At 47.2% G+C, this 15,079-nt stretch overlaps 1 protein-coding gene and 1 pseudogene across 1 annotated transcript in view; both read right to left on the bottom strand.

Annotated features, from left to right (window-relative positions):
• Positions 1-15,079, bottom strand: part of LOC102854660 (receptor expression-enhancing protein 1-like) — a 79,314-nt gene that overhangs the window by 9,492 nt on the left and 54,743 nt on the right. The window contains exon 5 of the mRNA XM_006900367.1: positions 10,331-10,508. Coding sequence (XP_006900429.1) covers positions 10,331-10,508 — 178 coding nt within the window. The remainder of the gene's footprint in view (positions 1-10,330; positions 10,509-15,079) is intronic.
• On the bottom strand, positions 14,102-14,971 carry LOC102864024 (annotated as a pseudogene).

Genomic DNA, 15,079 nt, shown 5'->3' with positions numbered 1-15,079 from the left:
TGTTGTGAGTGTTCACAGTGCAGAGGGGCTGGTGTGAGTGATCACACTGCAGAGGGGCTGGTGTGAATCATCACAGTGCAAGGAGGATGGTGTTAGTGAGCACACCGCAGAGGCGATGGAGTCAGTAAGCACACTGCAGCGCAGCTGCTATGGCTACACTGCATGAAGATGGCCTGAATGCGTGCACTGCAGAGCCTGGCTTCTCACTTACCTTTCCAGGTCCTGCAATTGGAGCAGCAGGTACACACTGTGGGGGAGGGGCATCATCAGGAACATCATCCCATTGATAGGAATTCTTGTTGTTACCACTGAGTTGAACCAACCCATGGCTGATCCTCCAGAGGGTTTTCAGAAGCAGTAAATTGCACGGAAGGACATCACTCATCTCTCTGTGTGTGTGGAGCAGCTGGTGGATTCTAATAGCATGCCTTAGGCTCGACAGTGCAACTCCTCACCACCAGGACACCAAAGCTCTCTTTATGGGAACTAGCCCCTAGGAAATCTCGGCGAGGTGTGGGGATCCCAGCCTAGTCAACCCGGTACCTTCGGTGCTGAGGACAGTGACTCCTGAGTGGAGAAGGAATATTTTTCACTTTGGCCTCCTCTCCTGCCGGGCTGCTGACCCTTGCAGCCCCAGGGGAGGCAGCAGGAGGCACAGGTCCCTCCTGAATGTGACTCTCCCAACCCTCTGTCAGACGGCCACTCCTCTGGATGTCTCAAAGCTCAGAGTGCCCTGCAGGAAACTCTCTCAGAGTCACCTTTCAACCCCCAAACTCCCTATGTTTGGTTGGCTGTTGGTTGGGACACTCCAAAGACCGTGGGTTATGTACAGCCCTTGGCACACAGTTAAAAAACAAACAAACAAAAAAACAACCAAACAAAAGATACAGGCTTCTGTCAAGTGGAGTCCACCTAATGAGGACCTTCTGCCTATAAGAGGAGAACTGTGCTCACAGAACTGTCAATGGCTAGTTTTAGGAAGTCTGCTGCCCTGGCCTTCTCTCCAAGGCACCTCTGTGGACTGGAACTGGCAAACTTGTGGTTAACAAATGATTGTGCTAATCATTGGAGCCAGTCAGTGACACCTTGGTCCACAGCAGGTGCTCACTCAGCACGTGCTGATTGATTCCAAGTTCACAGAAGGCAAGAGCGTTCTTTGTACCTTTCCTGGTGTCCAATGTCAGGCACTTAGTGAGTGCTGGGGGAGCGCTGGTGGTGCAGTCTGCGGGGAGTTTGCTGCTAACCCAGGCATCTCTTCTAGGGCAATTTGCATCCTCAGAAACCTTCAGCTATGACCTGATTCCAACTTGATGCCAACTTTGGGAGTTAACAAGTGTTTAGTAGGTGATTTCTGACCAAATACCTCCAGTACCTTCTATCAAGGAGAGCAATTACAGCTGCTGCTGGCCCTGGCTATCCAACAAAGGAGGGGACAGTCAGGGAAGGTGAGCTGCCTGGCCTCACTTACTGGAGCCAAAAGCAGTAGGAAAGAAGAGTCCAGGCGCCAGTATTACATCAGGCCTGGGGTGGACATGCTGGACAAGGGCCGTCACAGCACAGATGCCTGTAAGAGAAGGGTGGATTTGGTTTGGGGGCTTTTTAGGGGCTGTAGTTAAGCTCTAAACTGATAAATGAAGGGGCAGGAGCTGCTTCAGAGAAAGATGTGCCATTCTGTTTCTGTAATGACTTAGAGTCTTAGAAATCCTATGGGGCAGTTCCACTCTGTAAAAGAGGATGATATGGATTGGAACAGACTTGAAGAAAATCAGAATGTGCACATTTTATCCCCAAGCCTCACTCACATCCTTCTTCCTCATATACTCAACTCCAATCAAGTCGAAGGAGACTCATCATCGGGTTTCTGAGGCTGTAGATCACAGCAGGAGATTGCCCATCTTCCTCCTGAGGAGCCAAGGGCAGATTTGAACCACCAGGGACTCACGGCCTCTTCTGGTTAGCAGCACAATTCGCTAAGAACTATGCTACCAGGAAGTCTTTCTTCCTCCCCAGGAAGCAGCAATGTAACATGTTCTTGCAAACTGTATAAGTCAAATTTTGTATCATGGGCATGTATTTTTATTTTTTTTTAAAATTAATTTTTATTAAAAATATTTATTTATTTATCTTTAATTTGGTGTACCGTCAAATTGGATCCCACTGGCCCAGGAGTTTGCCCCTCCTTCTCCAGTGGAGCATCTGGTGGATTCGAACCATGCACCTTCAGGATTGCAGTGGGGCACGTATTTTTATTGTACATAAATTGGTGGTTAGTATCTCATTCTGTTTTCCACTTTCCCCACTGAGTATCCTGTTTCTTAGGTCAATCTACACATACACAATCTCCGGTCTCCAATGGCTGCACAAAGGGGATACAGTCACCACATCCAACCCATCCCCTTTCCCAGGCTGCCTTCCACACCCCACACCTGTCCAGGGACACTCTCCTCACAACCCAACAAGCAGGCTGAACTGGTCTCACCAGCAACTCGGCCAGTGGCCTGGAGAGCCAGTTGCTGCCCATGGCAGCCCCACATGGGTCAAGAAATTGCTTATCAGGTCCTCAGTGGCTGATTTTTACAAAGCAGATCACCTGCCCTTTCCTCCAAGGTGCCCTGAAAGGTGGACCTGCCCTCAAGCTCTCCAGCTGGCAGCAGAGTGTTAGCCATTTATACTCCCAGGCACCGAAAAAGGATTAACGTGCCCATAACTCAAAGGAGAAAACTGAAGCATATTGGCTTCATGTCCTGGGCCAAGGCTAATCGTCTGGAAGTGAGCACCTGGCATGTTATTCTGTGGAAGGTTCTGGAGCTGAAGCTTGGACCCTTAGTGGTGTCTGCCTCATTTTCTTGGAAGCTGTAAATGGTTCACACTATCAGCCAGCCCAAAGGCAGCAGGTCTGCATCTACTCAGAGGCACCTTGGAAAAAGGCCTGGTGATCGACTTCCAAAATCTCCTGCCACTGAGCACAATTCTACTACACACACACACACACACACACACACACACACACACACACACACGCGCTCCAGGGCTGGAGTCAGCTCAACAGCAACGTGGTGGTGGCCTCAGTCCTGTGTCTGCCTTCTCTGCACCAGCCTGGGGTCAGACAGCTCAGGGGACCAGTAGGACAAGCCCAGGCCTTGCCCTGCACCCACCCATGCCTGAGACCCCAGGCTCCCAGAAGGTGAGCTGAGAAGGGCACAGAGTCTGTGTACATGGGGCTGCTTTGCCCAACTTTCTCTCGAGTGCCCTGGTTCCCTGCTGAGGGTTGGCTGCAGCTGTAGGGCCTTTGGCCAGGCACCTCGGCCCCGCCCATGGTCCCCGTGGTCCTGACTGTCTTTCCCTGAGAGACCTTTTATTTTTGGCCTCAGAGCAGCTGAGGAAAGTGCCACACAGTCTCTGCCTCCTGCTGGGTCAGCAGGCCTGTTCAGCCTCCCTTCTGAAACCACAGGTGCCCAGGCCTGGGGACAGCAGAGAGGAGGGTCAGGTCAGGTTGCAGCACAGCCAGGCGTGAACTTCACCTGCTCTGCCCCCACCGCCCTTTGCCTGCTCTGCCCCCACTGCCAGCAGTGTGGCAGGGGCATCCCCGTCTCTGCTGGTGGGGGAGCAGGACCAACACCCAACTCAGTCATTCTGCACCCGTTTCCAGACGCTGCTCTGTGGTGATGACCTTCCCATTCCGTCTGAGATCCTGTTGGGCTCCACACACTTCCATCTGAGGCTGCTCTGAAGATTGCACCAAAGGGTGGGCTAGACAGGGGTCTCTGGGCCCAGATTCCGATTGTGTGTGGCCTTGGCCTGCTTCATGGCCCTCTGAGCCTGTGTCCTCTCTAACAACGGCATAGAATCATGGAGGCAGAGTACCACAGAGGCCACCTGCCCAATAAAAAAGAATCCCTCCGTGGAGCCAGAACACACGGCCACCACCCTGCATTTGCACCTTTCCAAAGGCAGACATCTTACTTCCACATAGGTGGTCTAATTCTTTCCCAGACACTCCATCATTATTAGAAAATGCTTTCTTGGGTGAGTTAAGTAACAGCAGCAGCAGCAGCAGCAGCAGCAGCAGCAGCAGCAGCAGCTTCTGCATATTGATTTTCAGGAACATTATTCAGCACTGTCTCCTGCAGTATTTCATCTTGAGCATCACAGCAACCCTAAAAATGGGCGCCATGGTCCCTTTTGTACCACGGAGGGATGGAGTTATCACACCACAGGCACTTCACCCACTGGCTCTTGCTCTGAATGCTGAATCTCACAAAACTGGGGTTCTTTTTTAGGTTCAAGTGACAGTTTCCCTTTTAATCAAGGGTAGAGCAACTTAACTCTAATTTTAGGGGAGCCCTGGTGACCCAGTGGCTAAGTACTGGCCTGTAACCAAATGGCTAGCAGTTCAGAACTACCCTCTGGTGGGAGAAGGACACAGCCATCTGCTCCTGAGAAGACCACAGCCTTGGAGCCCTGCGGGCACTCTGCCCAGTCCTGCAAGGTTGCAGGTTGGAATCCATTAGATGGCAATGAGCTCTAGTTCCAGGACAGTGCCTGGGGGGGACAGAAGCCCAGGGGTCAAGGATCAGTTAACAAGAGCACTGGCCCAGGAGTCAGGAGGCTGGGTCCTCCTGCAACCCCAGCTTTCTCACCTCCCTCCCCCACCCCCCACCCTGCCAGTGGAGGGTCCTGGAGATAGGTCCCCTCTACAGGCCTTCATTCCTTCACGGGTGAAATCAGAGGGTCATACTGAGCAAGCGCTGAGGTAGGTCCCTTCCGCCTGGTCTTTGGGGTTTCCATTCTTAAGTCCCGGGGAGGGGTTCCCTCAGTGGAACTCACTCCCACTATCAAACCACCCCGTCCCCAACCCAGCCCTGTTCCCAGCAGCAACAGGCCTATCCCACCTCCACACCCATCACCTTCTCCTTTCTCCCCACTTTCATATCATAACATGCTTCTCACTTTTTAAACATGTGTCCTTGCAGGGGGGAGCTTTGGTGGCCTGGAGGGTAAGGAGTAGGTCTGTCAACCGAAAAGTAGGCAGTTCAAATCTACCAGCTGCTCCAAGGAAAACAGAGGAACAATCACTTCTGAAAACCCACTAGAGGGTAAACTATAAGTCAGTTCCAATTCAAAAGTACATAACAACAAACTACCATCTCTGTAAAATTTGTATTATTTCTTACAACTGCATGTGAATCTACAATTATCTAAAAATTCAAATCTTATTTTTTAAAAATGCTGTTGCAAATGACCTCTTCCATTTTGAGCTTTTCTCAGTGAGCACCTTGTTTTAAGGGTCCACATATGAGCACAGTGTACTGCGCCTCAAAAAGGACAGCTGCTAGCCCCTCCCTGCTGAGGGGGGCCAGGACGGTGCTTTCCACAGCAAAGTGGAAATCTAGAAAGTTCTGGTAGAGCGGGCACGCACTGTGGACAACAGAATAAAACCCGGTCCTTTGCCATGCTCACGAACCCTGCTGTTCTCAAGCCAATTGTCGGGGTCACCGGGCCAGTCCACCTCCCTGAGTGTCTTCCTCTTTTTCTCTGACCATCTACCTCACCAAGTGTGATGTCTTTCTCCAGGGACTGGTTCCTCCTGATAAGAAACTCAAGTATTCAGGATGACATCTCACCATCCTTATTTCTAAGGAGAATTATGGCTGCATTTCCAGGCAGAAGTGTTTTTTCCTTTGGGAATCTAAGAGAGTTTTTTTTTCCAACACCAAAATTCCAAGGCTCAAGTTGTCTTTTTGATTCATCGTCCAGCCCTCCACAAGCCCAAGGTCTGCAGTGACAGGTACACAGCAGTGAGTCCCAAACATGGCTACATCAGTAGCACCTGGGGAGCTTTATAAACAGACATTTAGGGAACATATCACAGGTCTGCAGCCCAGATCTATAAGTCACCTGGGGCTGGGGCCTGAGCAGTATACTAAGAAGGGTCAGGCAATATGAGTTCCACCCAGCATGCTACGCTTATTGCAGCACCAAATTCAGTACATGTCAAATTTAACTAGAAAAGATCAAAATACATATTAGAAGAGATTCTGAAGATTGCATTAGAATGCCAAGAAGCCAAAACAAAGGGAAGAAATGACAAAGGTAAAGAATTGAGCAGAAGATTTCAAAGGGTAGCTCATGAAGACAAAGCAAAGTATAATAAAGGAATGTGTAAAGAGCAGGAGTCAGAAAATCAGAAGAGACGAATTCACCCAGCTTTCTTAAGTTGAGGGAACTTAAGAATAACTTCTAGCCTCGAGGTACAATACTGAAAGATTCATGGGCAAAATCTTGACTCACCCAGGAAGCATCAAAAGAAAATGGAAGGATTAAACGGAGTTACTGTATCAAAAAGAATTAACTGACACAGAACCACTTCAGGAAATAGTATAAGATCAAAACCCAATGGTAATAAAGGAAGAATTTCAAGCTATTCTAATGGCATTGGGGAAAAAGGCCTCTGGAATTGATGGAATACCAACTGACATATTTCAAATAACAGACAAAGTCCTGAATGTGTTCACCATGTTGTGCCAAGAAATCTAGAGGACAGCTACGTGTCTGACTAACTAGAAGAGATCCATATTTATTCCAATTTCCAAAAAAGATGATCTAACAGAATATGGAAATTATCAAACAATATCATTAATCACATGCATGAAAAATCTCATAGATTATCAAAAAAATTACTAGAACAGTAAATCAACAGATAACTGCCACAGTGCTTGCTTTGGCAGCTCATATTCTAAACTTGGGATGATACAGAGAAGATTAGAATGGCCCCTGCACAAGGATGACACACAGATAACTGCCAGAAATGCAAGCCGTGTTTAGAAGAGGCTGTAGCACTAGGGATATAATTGCTGATGTCAGATGGTCTTGGCTGAAAGCAGAGTGCCAGAAGGATATCTATTGGTGTTTTATCAATTATGCCAAGGTATTCAGCTGTGTGGATCACAACAAATTATAGCTAACATTGAGAAGAACCGGAATACCAGAACACCTGATTGTGCTTACATGAAACCTATACCTAGACCAAGAAGCTGTTGTCCAAACAGAGCAAGGGAACACTTGATGGTTCAAAACCAAGAAAGAAGCACATCAGAGATGCATCCTGTCTCCATTATATTTTTTCTTTTGGCGTAGCAATCTTTTTCTTTTTTTAATTTTAATGAATGTTTACAGAGACTTTGGATTTCCATTCATTCATTGTTGCACATTTTCCTCCCTTCCTACCTATCTCCCCCAGTTCACTTTTCTCTTTGAAAAGTAAAAGAAAAATTCTTTCATTGTTATACAATCCTCCTGCCCCTCAAGTCCACTCCACTATGCAGCTTTCATTCTGGACTCTTGTCATGACAATAATACCTAATCATATATTCCTTTTCAACAGTTCTCTCCCTCATCTATTTCAATGCAGTATACTTTATTTATCCTCTCATAGTTTCCCTCCAACCATGATGTCTCGCTTTACAACAGTGGCACTATGCAGTATTTGTCCTTTTGTGACTGAGATATTCATGCAGCATAATGTTCTCCAGGGTCACCCATTTTGTATAATATTTCATGAGTTCCTTGCTTTTCAATGCAACATAGTATTCCATTGTGTGAATATAGCACAGCTTTTCTATCTCATTCTCTATTCTCATTCATTTGTTTATGGGCACTTAGGTTGTTTCCAACTCTTTGCTATTGTTAACAAATTGCAATAAACATGGGTGTGCATCTATCTGCTTGAGTGGCAGTTATGGTCTCTTTGGGGTATATTCACAGCAGTGGAATTGCTGGGTCAAATAGTGTTTCTATTTGTAACTTTTTGAGAAAGCGCCACACCGCCTTTCACAGTGGTTGCACCATTTTACACTCCCACCAACAGAGAATAAGGGTTCCAGTTTCTCCACAACTTCGCAGCATTTGTTGCTTGCTGTTCTGTCAAACTTTGCTAATCTTACTGGGGTGAGATGATATCTCATAGTTGTTTTGATTTGCATCTCTATTAGAGCTAGGAATTTTGAACATTTCTTCATGTGCTTGTTGGCCATTTGAATGTCTTTTCTGGTGAAGTGTCTGTTCATATCCTGTGCCCATTTTTCAATTGGGTTGTTTCCTCCATATATTTTCAATCTATATGCAGTACAGATCATATGGAGGCTGAACTTTATGAAGAATAATGTTGTATCAGGATTAGATAAAGACTCAACTACCTGCATTATGCAGATGACATGCCTTTATTGCCAAAAGTGAGGAGGACTTGAAGTGCTTACTGCAGAAGATCAAGAACTACAGCTTTCAACATGGATTGTATCTCAGCATCAAGAAAACAAAAGTCCTCACCACTGGACCACTAGGTAGCATTATGATAGAGGGAGAAAGGACTGAAGTTGTTAATGATTTCATCTTGCACAGATCCACAACCATTACCCTTGGTACCAGCAGTCAGGAAATCCAAAGACAAGCTCTGGGGAAAATCTGCAGTAAAGGACCTCTTTAAAGTGCAGAAGAGCAAATATGTCAATCTAAAGACTAAGATGTGCCAGGTCCAAGCTGTCCAAATGATCGTCTCAACTGCTTGTTGTACATCTGAAAGCTGGACAAAGACTAAGGATGACAGAAGAAGAATCCATGCCTTTGAGTTGTGGTGCTGGAGAAGAGTATTGAACATACCATGGACTACCAAGAGAACTAATAGGTCTGTCTGTCTAGGAGAAGTGAAAATAATTCTTCTTGGAGGCAAGTATTTTGAAGCTCTGCTTCACGTACTTTGGGCATGTTGCCAGGAGGGACCAGTCCTTAGGGAGGACATCATGCTTGGACAGGCAGAGGGTCAGCAAAGGAGAAGACCCTGGATGAGATGGATGGACACAGTGCCTATAGCAATGGGGTAAGGTGTGCTGGTGATAGTGAGACTGGCTCAGGATAAGGCAAGGTTCAGAGCTGTTGTTCATAGGGTTGCTATGACTCATAGTCAACTCAATATAACTCACATAACAATAATAACAACAAAACACTGTCAAAAGCAACTACATAACAGATAGTCAATACAAGTTTATGCAGCAGTTTCCAAACTAGCCCCTGTGGCTCAGTGGTAGAAGTAGGGCATGTGAACCCCTGTTGTAGAAAACACTACATTTAATAAACCAAACCCAAACCAAGCCACTGCTGCTGAGTTGCTTCCAATTCAGCGTAACCCAGGAGGACAGAGCGGAACCACCGTTGCGTCTCCCCAGCTGTAATCTGCATGGAAGCATTGTTTTCTTCCTCTTTTTTTTTCTTCTATGGAGCAGCCGCTGGGTTCAAACCACTGCCCTTTCAGTTAGCAGATGAGTGCTGAGTCACTGAGCCACCAAAACTCAATGACTTTATGACTAGATACATTTTTTCTTACTTTAAGGGTGCTCTGGTGGCCTAGTGGTAAGAACCTGTGCTGCACTCCCAAAGGCATGCAGTTCAAATCCACAAGCTGTTCTGCAGAAGGATGGGCAGTCTCCTCTAGTGCGATTAACTGCTTTTGAAAACCTGCTGGAGGGTTAGATGTGAGTCAGTTCTGACTCAACGGTACACCACAACAACAACTTTAAGACTGTGTACTTTTATTATATTATCTCCCTTGATTTTTCAATTTGTTATGTGATGTAAAGGAAATGAACATGTAGATTTTTTTCTTTTTAATGGTGCAATGATATTAAAAGATGTCACCAACACCCCTTCCCATTGCATGAACATACCTTTCTGTGACCCTGGCCCTGGGCTCCTGTGTTTAATAAGGTCCTCAGGTCAATTTGATCAAGGCTACCTGATGCCTGGGATTCGCCTGCCCCTGGGTTAGATGCTGACGTAAAGGCTTCCCACAGCCTTGGCCCTGATAGGTGTGAGGCTTCACAGCTAGTACAAGTAGTATGTAGGGTTTGGGGGTGTGTGGTGAGGGGGTGCTCAGGAATAGGAGGGAGCAACAGGGTAGGAGAAGACAGGAAAAGGGATTGGGAGGGTCAGGTGCTCTGGGTGGGTGGAAGGAGACGCCTGGGTGCTCCAGGCAGGTAAGCGCCATTCACAAGGCCCGTGGGACAGCTGAGTGGCTCCCTGGGTCAGCTTTGCCCGCTGCCTCCACACTTGGTGGAGGCACCACCACCATCCCAGACCCACGTCCACACACATGGGGCAGGCAAGACCCCTCCATGCAGTCTGTCCCCTGCAGAGCCCCATGCCAGCTCCCATTCATGGCCTAAGTGGCAGGACCAATGGCTTGGGCCTCATGCCACAGGGCTGGGAGGGAAGGCTGGGGTTGGGCCTTTCTCCCCAAGAGCAGGGCCCACAGATTAAGAAACTGTCAGGGGCCACTCACCTGAGCTGCCAGCACTCTCGGAAGCACTCCTGGACATCTTGGGCTGGCCGTGTTTGCCACCTGCCCGCCCAGCGCCCGGCGGAGGGGAGCCTGCAGGGGCAGGGGTGCTGTCGCCCCTGATGGTGGTGAGGTCTTGCATGCTGAAGCTCCGAAGTCTCTCCGATAAGGCACCCTGTCCCTGGGCACAACACAGGAAGGGGACACATCAGAGGAAAGCCCATGGACTTAAGGACAGGGCTGAGAGGGAGCCGTCATGTCAGCCACCTGGCAATCAAGGCCTGGAGGGACCCTCCAGAGTGGCAGGCGTCCAAGTGGAGGGCTCAGCAATTCTCCTCCAGCTTCAAGCTCCTTCACACACACGCTGGAGAGGCCAGAGCCTCGGACAAACCCAGGGCTGAGGAAGTGCTGCCATTTTTCTTGCTTTATATAAGTAAATCAATCAATCCTTAACTAGCTACATTCTTCTCAGTCCTCAGTACAGAACTGGATCAAAAAAGGTGATACACGATATACAGCACTGGTGACGTAGTACCTTACATGCTGCGTTCCTACAAAAGGTCAGCAATTCGAATCCATTAACTGCTCTGAGGGAGAAAGATGGGGATTCTCCTCCTGGAAAGATTTACAGCCTTGGAGACTCAGTGGAAGTCTGCTCTGAGTCAGAATCAGCTTGACAATAGCGCATTTGGTTTTGGGTTTAGAAAATTCTATGCAAACAGTTCTTACTCTTTCAAAAGAAAAGAAGTACAGACAGTATTATTAACAGTGCTAGCTCTTACCCATTCGGCTCATCACTCTTTATAACCAAAGCCCAAAACATCCCCATCGAGTGGATTCTGATTGGAGGAGGATTGCCCCATCAGAAGTTCTCCAAGAAGTTCTTCAGAATCTCTCTGGAATTAAGACTGCCACCTCATTCTCCTACGGAGCACCTGGAGGATTTGAACTGCCAACTTTCTAGTTACTGTCATCTGGGCTCCTTTTACTGTTGATAAGGCATATTCAATTCCATTGTCACATCTGGGCTATATAAAATTCCAAAGGGCAATGAATCAGAAAGGGTAAATGTTAATACCCTTGCTGTCTGCAACAACTTCACATTCTGAGTTGTTGTTGTTGTTGTTTTCCACTGAGTTGGAACCAACTCCTAATTGACCCTCTAGCAAGTTTTCAAAGGCAATAAATCGAATGCTTGGCTGAAAGCAAGGAATACCAGAGGAAAGTCTATCTGTGTTTCATTGACTACGCAAAGGCATTTGACTTGTGGATCACAACAAAGAGTGGCTGACTCTGAGAAGAATGGGAATCCCAGAATACTTGATTGTGTTTATGCAAAATCTATACTTGGACTAGGAGGCAGTCGTCAGAACAGAACAAGGAAACACTACATGACTGAAAATTGGGAGAGGTGTATGCCAGGGATGCTTCCCATTTCCATAACTTTTTAACCTATATGCATAACAGATTATCCAGGAGGCTAGGCTCTATGTGGCATCAGGATTTGAGAAAGCATCGTTAACAGTCTGCGTTATGCAGATGACACAATCCTGCTTGCTGCAACCGAGGGGGACCTGAAGCGCTTACTGCAGAAGGTCTAGGACTGTAGCCTTCAATATGGATTGAAGTTCAACAGCAAGAAAACAAAGATTCTCACCACTGAGCTGATTAACAGCATTATGATAGATGGTGAAGACACTGAGATTGTAAGCAGCTTTAGTTTGCTTGGCTCCACTACCAACACTCTTGGTACCAGCAGCCAGTAAATCAAAAGATGAATTGCATTGGGAAAGTCTGCCGTCAGAGACCTCTCCAAAGTACTGAAAGAGCAATGATGTCAGTCTGGAGACTAAGGTGTGCCTGATTCAGGCCATAGTCTTTGCAATTACTTGCTATGCATCAGAGAGCTGGGCAGTGACTGGGGATGTCAGAATGACAATTGATGCCTTTGAGCTGTGGTGCTGGAGAAGAGCATGAAATATACCATGGACTGCTAAGAAAACAGACAGGTTCATCCTAGAGAGGGTAAAACCCTTGGAGGCCTTACCTCCTTGGAGGCAAGAATTCTGAAGGACATGTTGCAAGGTGGGACCAGTCCTTGGAGAGGGATTTCATGCTTGTGAGGGTGGAGGGACAGCGTAAGAGAGGAAGTCCCTCGATGAGATGGATGATTCAGTGACTGGTAAATGGGAGTAGGTGTGTCAGAGACAATAAGATTGGCACAGGATAGAGCAGGGTTTAGGTCTTGTCGCAGGTGACTTGATGGCACAGAACAACAAAATTGCATGCATGGGAGGAGACTGTCCATTTTTCTCCCATGGAGCAGACGGTGGTTTCAAACTGAGTACCTTTGGGACTGCAGTGCAGCTTCTTACCATTAGGCTACATTGTGAGGGACCCACAGAATTAATTGTAGGGCTGGGAAGGAGTGTTCTTTTGTTTCAAAAAGCGAGATAAAACCACTACATTTTGAGAGGGAGCTTCTCGCTGTCTGTGTGAGAGATGGGAGAGTGGGCGAGAGGATCAAGAGGATCGTAGGGGAGTTCAGCTTGGTGGCTGGGCATGAGGGGGCATGGGGGGAGCTGAACCTCATCCAGAGGGGAAGAGCTGGGATGGTGCAGAGTCTGTTGAGAACTTAGATGGTGTTCTGATTGATTGTGATCTGAGTAAAAGCTTACAAAGCAAACTGGCTTTCTGCAAAACCACACACATTCTGTTTCATAACATTAATTATAATATCCACAAAGAAATAGCAGTTCCCTCCCTCCTCTCTTACTTCTCATTTCCATTAATTCTTCTAGTCTACCCCCTTCTGCCTTCTGGGCTTTGTCCTTAGGCAAAGAATAGCTTAGGGAATATTTTTCACTTTATTCATAGGAAAGAAACCAATGAAAATGGGTCAAAGAGCCTAATGACTCATTTAAATGACTTTAGAAAAAGATTCAGACAAAGGAGCACATGTAACAGGAGTTAGAGGTGAGAGGGGGAGCAAAAAGGGATTCATCTAGGTTTAGAAAAAACACTGTTGTTCGGCGCTGTGGAGTCAAGCAGGACTCATAGTGACCCCAGGAACAAAAGATCTGAACCCTGTTCCATCCTGCGTAATCTTCACACTTTCTGACACACAAGAGCCCATTCAGCAGTGACCTTATCAATCTGCCTAGTTGAGGATCTTCCTGCTCTTTGCCGATCATGTCCTTCTTCAAGAATAAATGGCAGAATACAGCAAAGATGCATTAAAATAAGAGAGAGCTTTCCAACATAGGCCACTAATTAATACCAAAACAGTTTAGATAGACAACCGCGTAAACAGTGTCTCTCTACCAAGTTTCTGAGGCTGTGAACGAGAGGAGACCCCATCTTTTTCCTCCAGAGCTGCTGGTGGAACTGGATGCCTGGAGTTGTCAGCTCAGCTCTTTACAAACTACACCAACAGAGCTTTTTTTTTTTTTTTTAGAGACAGAATTTATATTTATTGCTTAAACTGTAGAGCATTTTTGCTTTGCATAAAGGAGAACTGAGGCATGTTAGGAAGCCAACCTAGGAAACTTTTTGGGAAGGAGTTGAGATCTTGACTTAGTGGATTTACAACTTTGAGACTAGGGACAATCTTAGTTAAACAAGGTGGAGCAACAAAACAATGAGGGCCAGAGGAAGGAGGATTCCCTAAGAACGATGATGTCTCAAGTAGAGGCACTGGCCTATTAACAGTGTCTAACCTAGAAGTCATAGCTGGAGGGAGAGGCCTCAGGCCTCCACCATCAGCCTCACTACTTAGACTACAATGTCCTTTAAGGCAGCTCCTAGCTTTGGAAAGGAGTACTAATAGCCAGTGGCCAACATCTGCTGTGGGACCACCTTCTGGCCCTCCAGCAGCATGACAGCACGCTCTCTCCCAAAGACAGCTTGCACTATAGTGCTAGGGATGGAATGAAGGTGGGGGGGACCCAGAGCTGCCCCCAAGGCCTGGGCAAACTCAGCATTGGTGGTGGTGTGAGTTGGAGCCACTCCATTCAGGATTCCCCGTATGTGTCTGGCTTCAAGGTCATGTGTCAAGATTCCTACCAGGTCACTAATAAGAATCCTGGGGAAGAATTGGTGGCTGGAGCCTATGGGGCCCCCTAGACCCAGATGAAAGAGCAGCAGCATCTGGCCAATAGCACCACCTCCATGGCCCTGTACAACTCCAGAGCGCACCACCACCTGGCGTGTAGAATCTCCAGTAAGCTTCCCATTTGGTTCTGAGGTTGGAGAAGAAGTCAAAATCCCCTCTGGGACTGTCCTTATCATATTCTGCTGTCAGGCTGGGTCGGTAATAAGCTATATCTGTGACTAAGATTCAGGTCATGAGGGGCTGTGGGGCCTTGGAGATGGTGCTTTCTAGCATTTGGGTGGTCTCCGGGCATCTATCAAGAATTTCATTTTGGAAGGCTTCATTCCACCTTTGGAGAGGGCTGAGGATGTTCTGCCCAGTCAGACTGACAGCAGCATCACAACCAGCTCCAAGCTAGTGAGCTCCTCCCATGTGATCAGGTCTGGCCCAGGTTTTGGGGAGACCAACGTCACTTCCTGGCTGAGGGCTTTCAGCAGCTGGACAAGGGCTGTCCTTATGAAGCCTGTGCTACCACCTACAAGGACTCGCATCCAGAGCTCCTTTTTAAATAGCTAAACATATACAGTTGAGTTGTTGTTGTTGTTATGTGCCGTCGAGTTGCTTGCGACTCATAGCGACCCTATGTACAACAGCCCTAA

Source organism: Elephantulus edwardii, unplaced genomic scaffold (genome assembly GCF_000299155.1).
Source record: "Elephantulus edwardii isolate Elephantulus edwardi_28Jun2011 unplaced genomic scaffold, EleEdw1.0 scaffold00283, whole genome shotgun sequence".
Lineage (NCBI taxonomy): Eukaryota > Metazoa > Chordata > Mammalia > Macroscelidea > Macroscelididae > Elephantulus > Elephantulus edwardii.
This window is presented reverse-complemented; position numbering and strand designations above follow the sequence as displayed.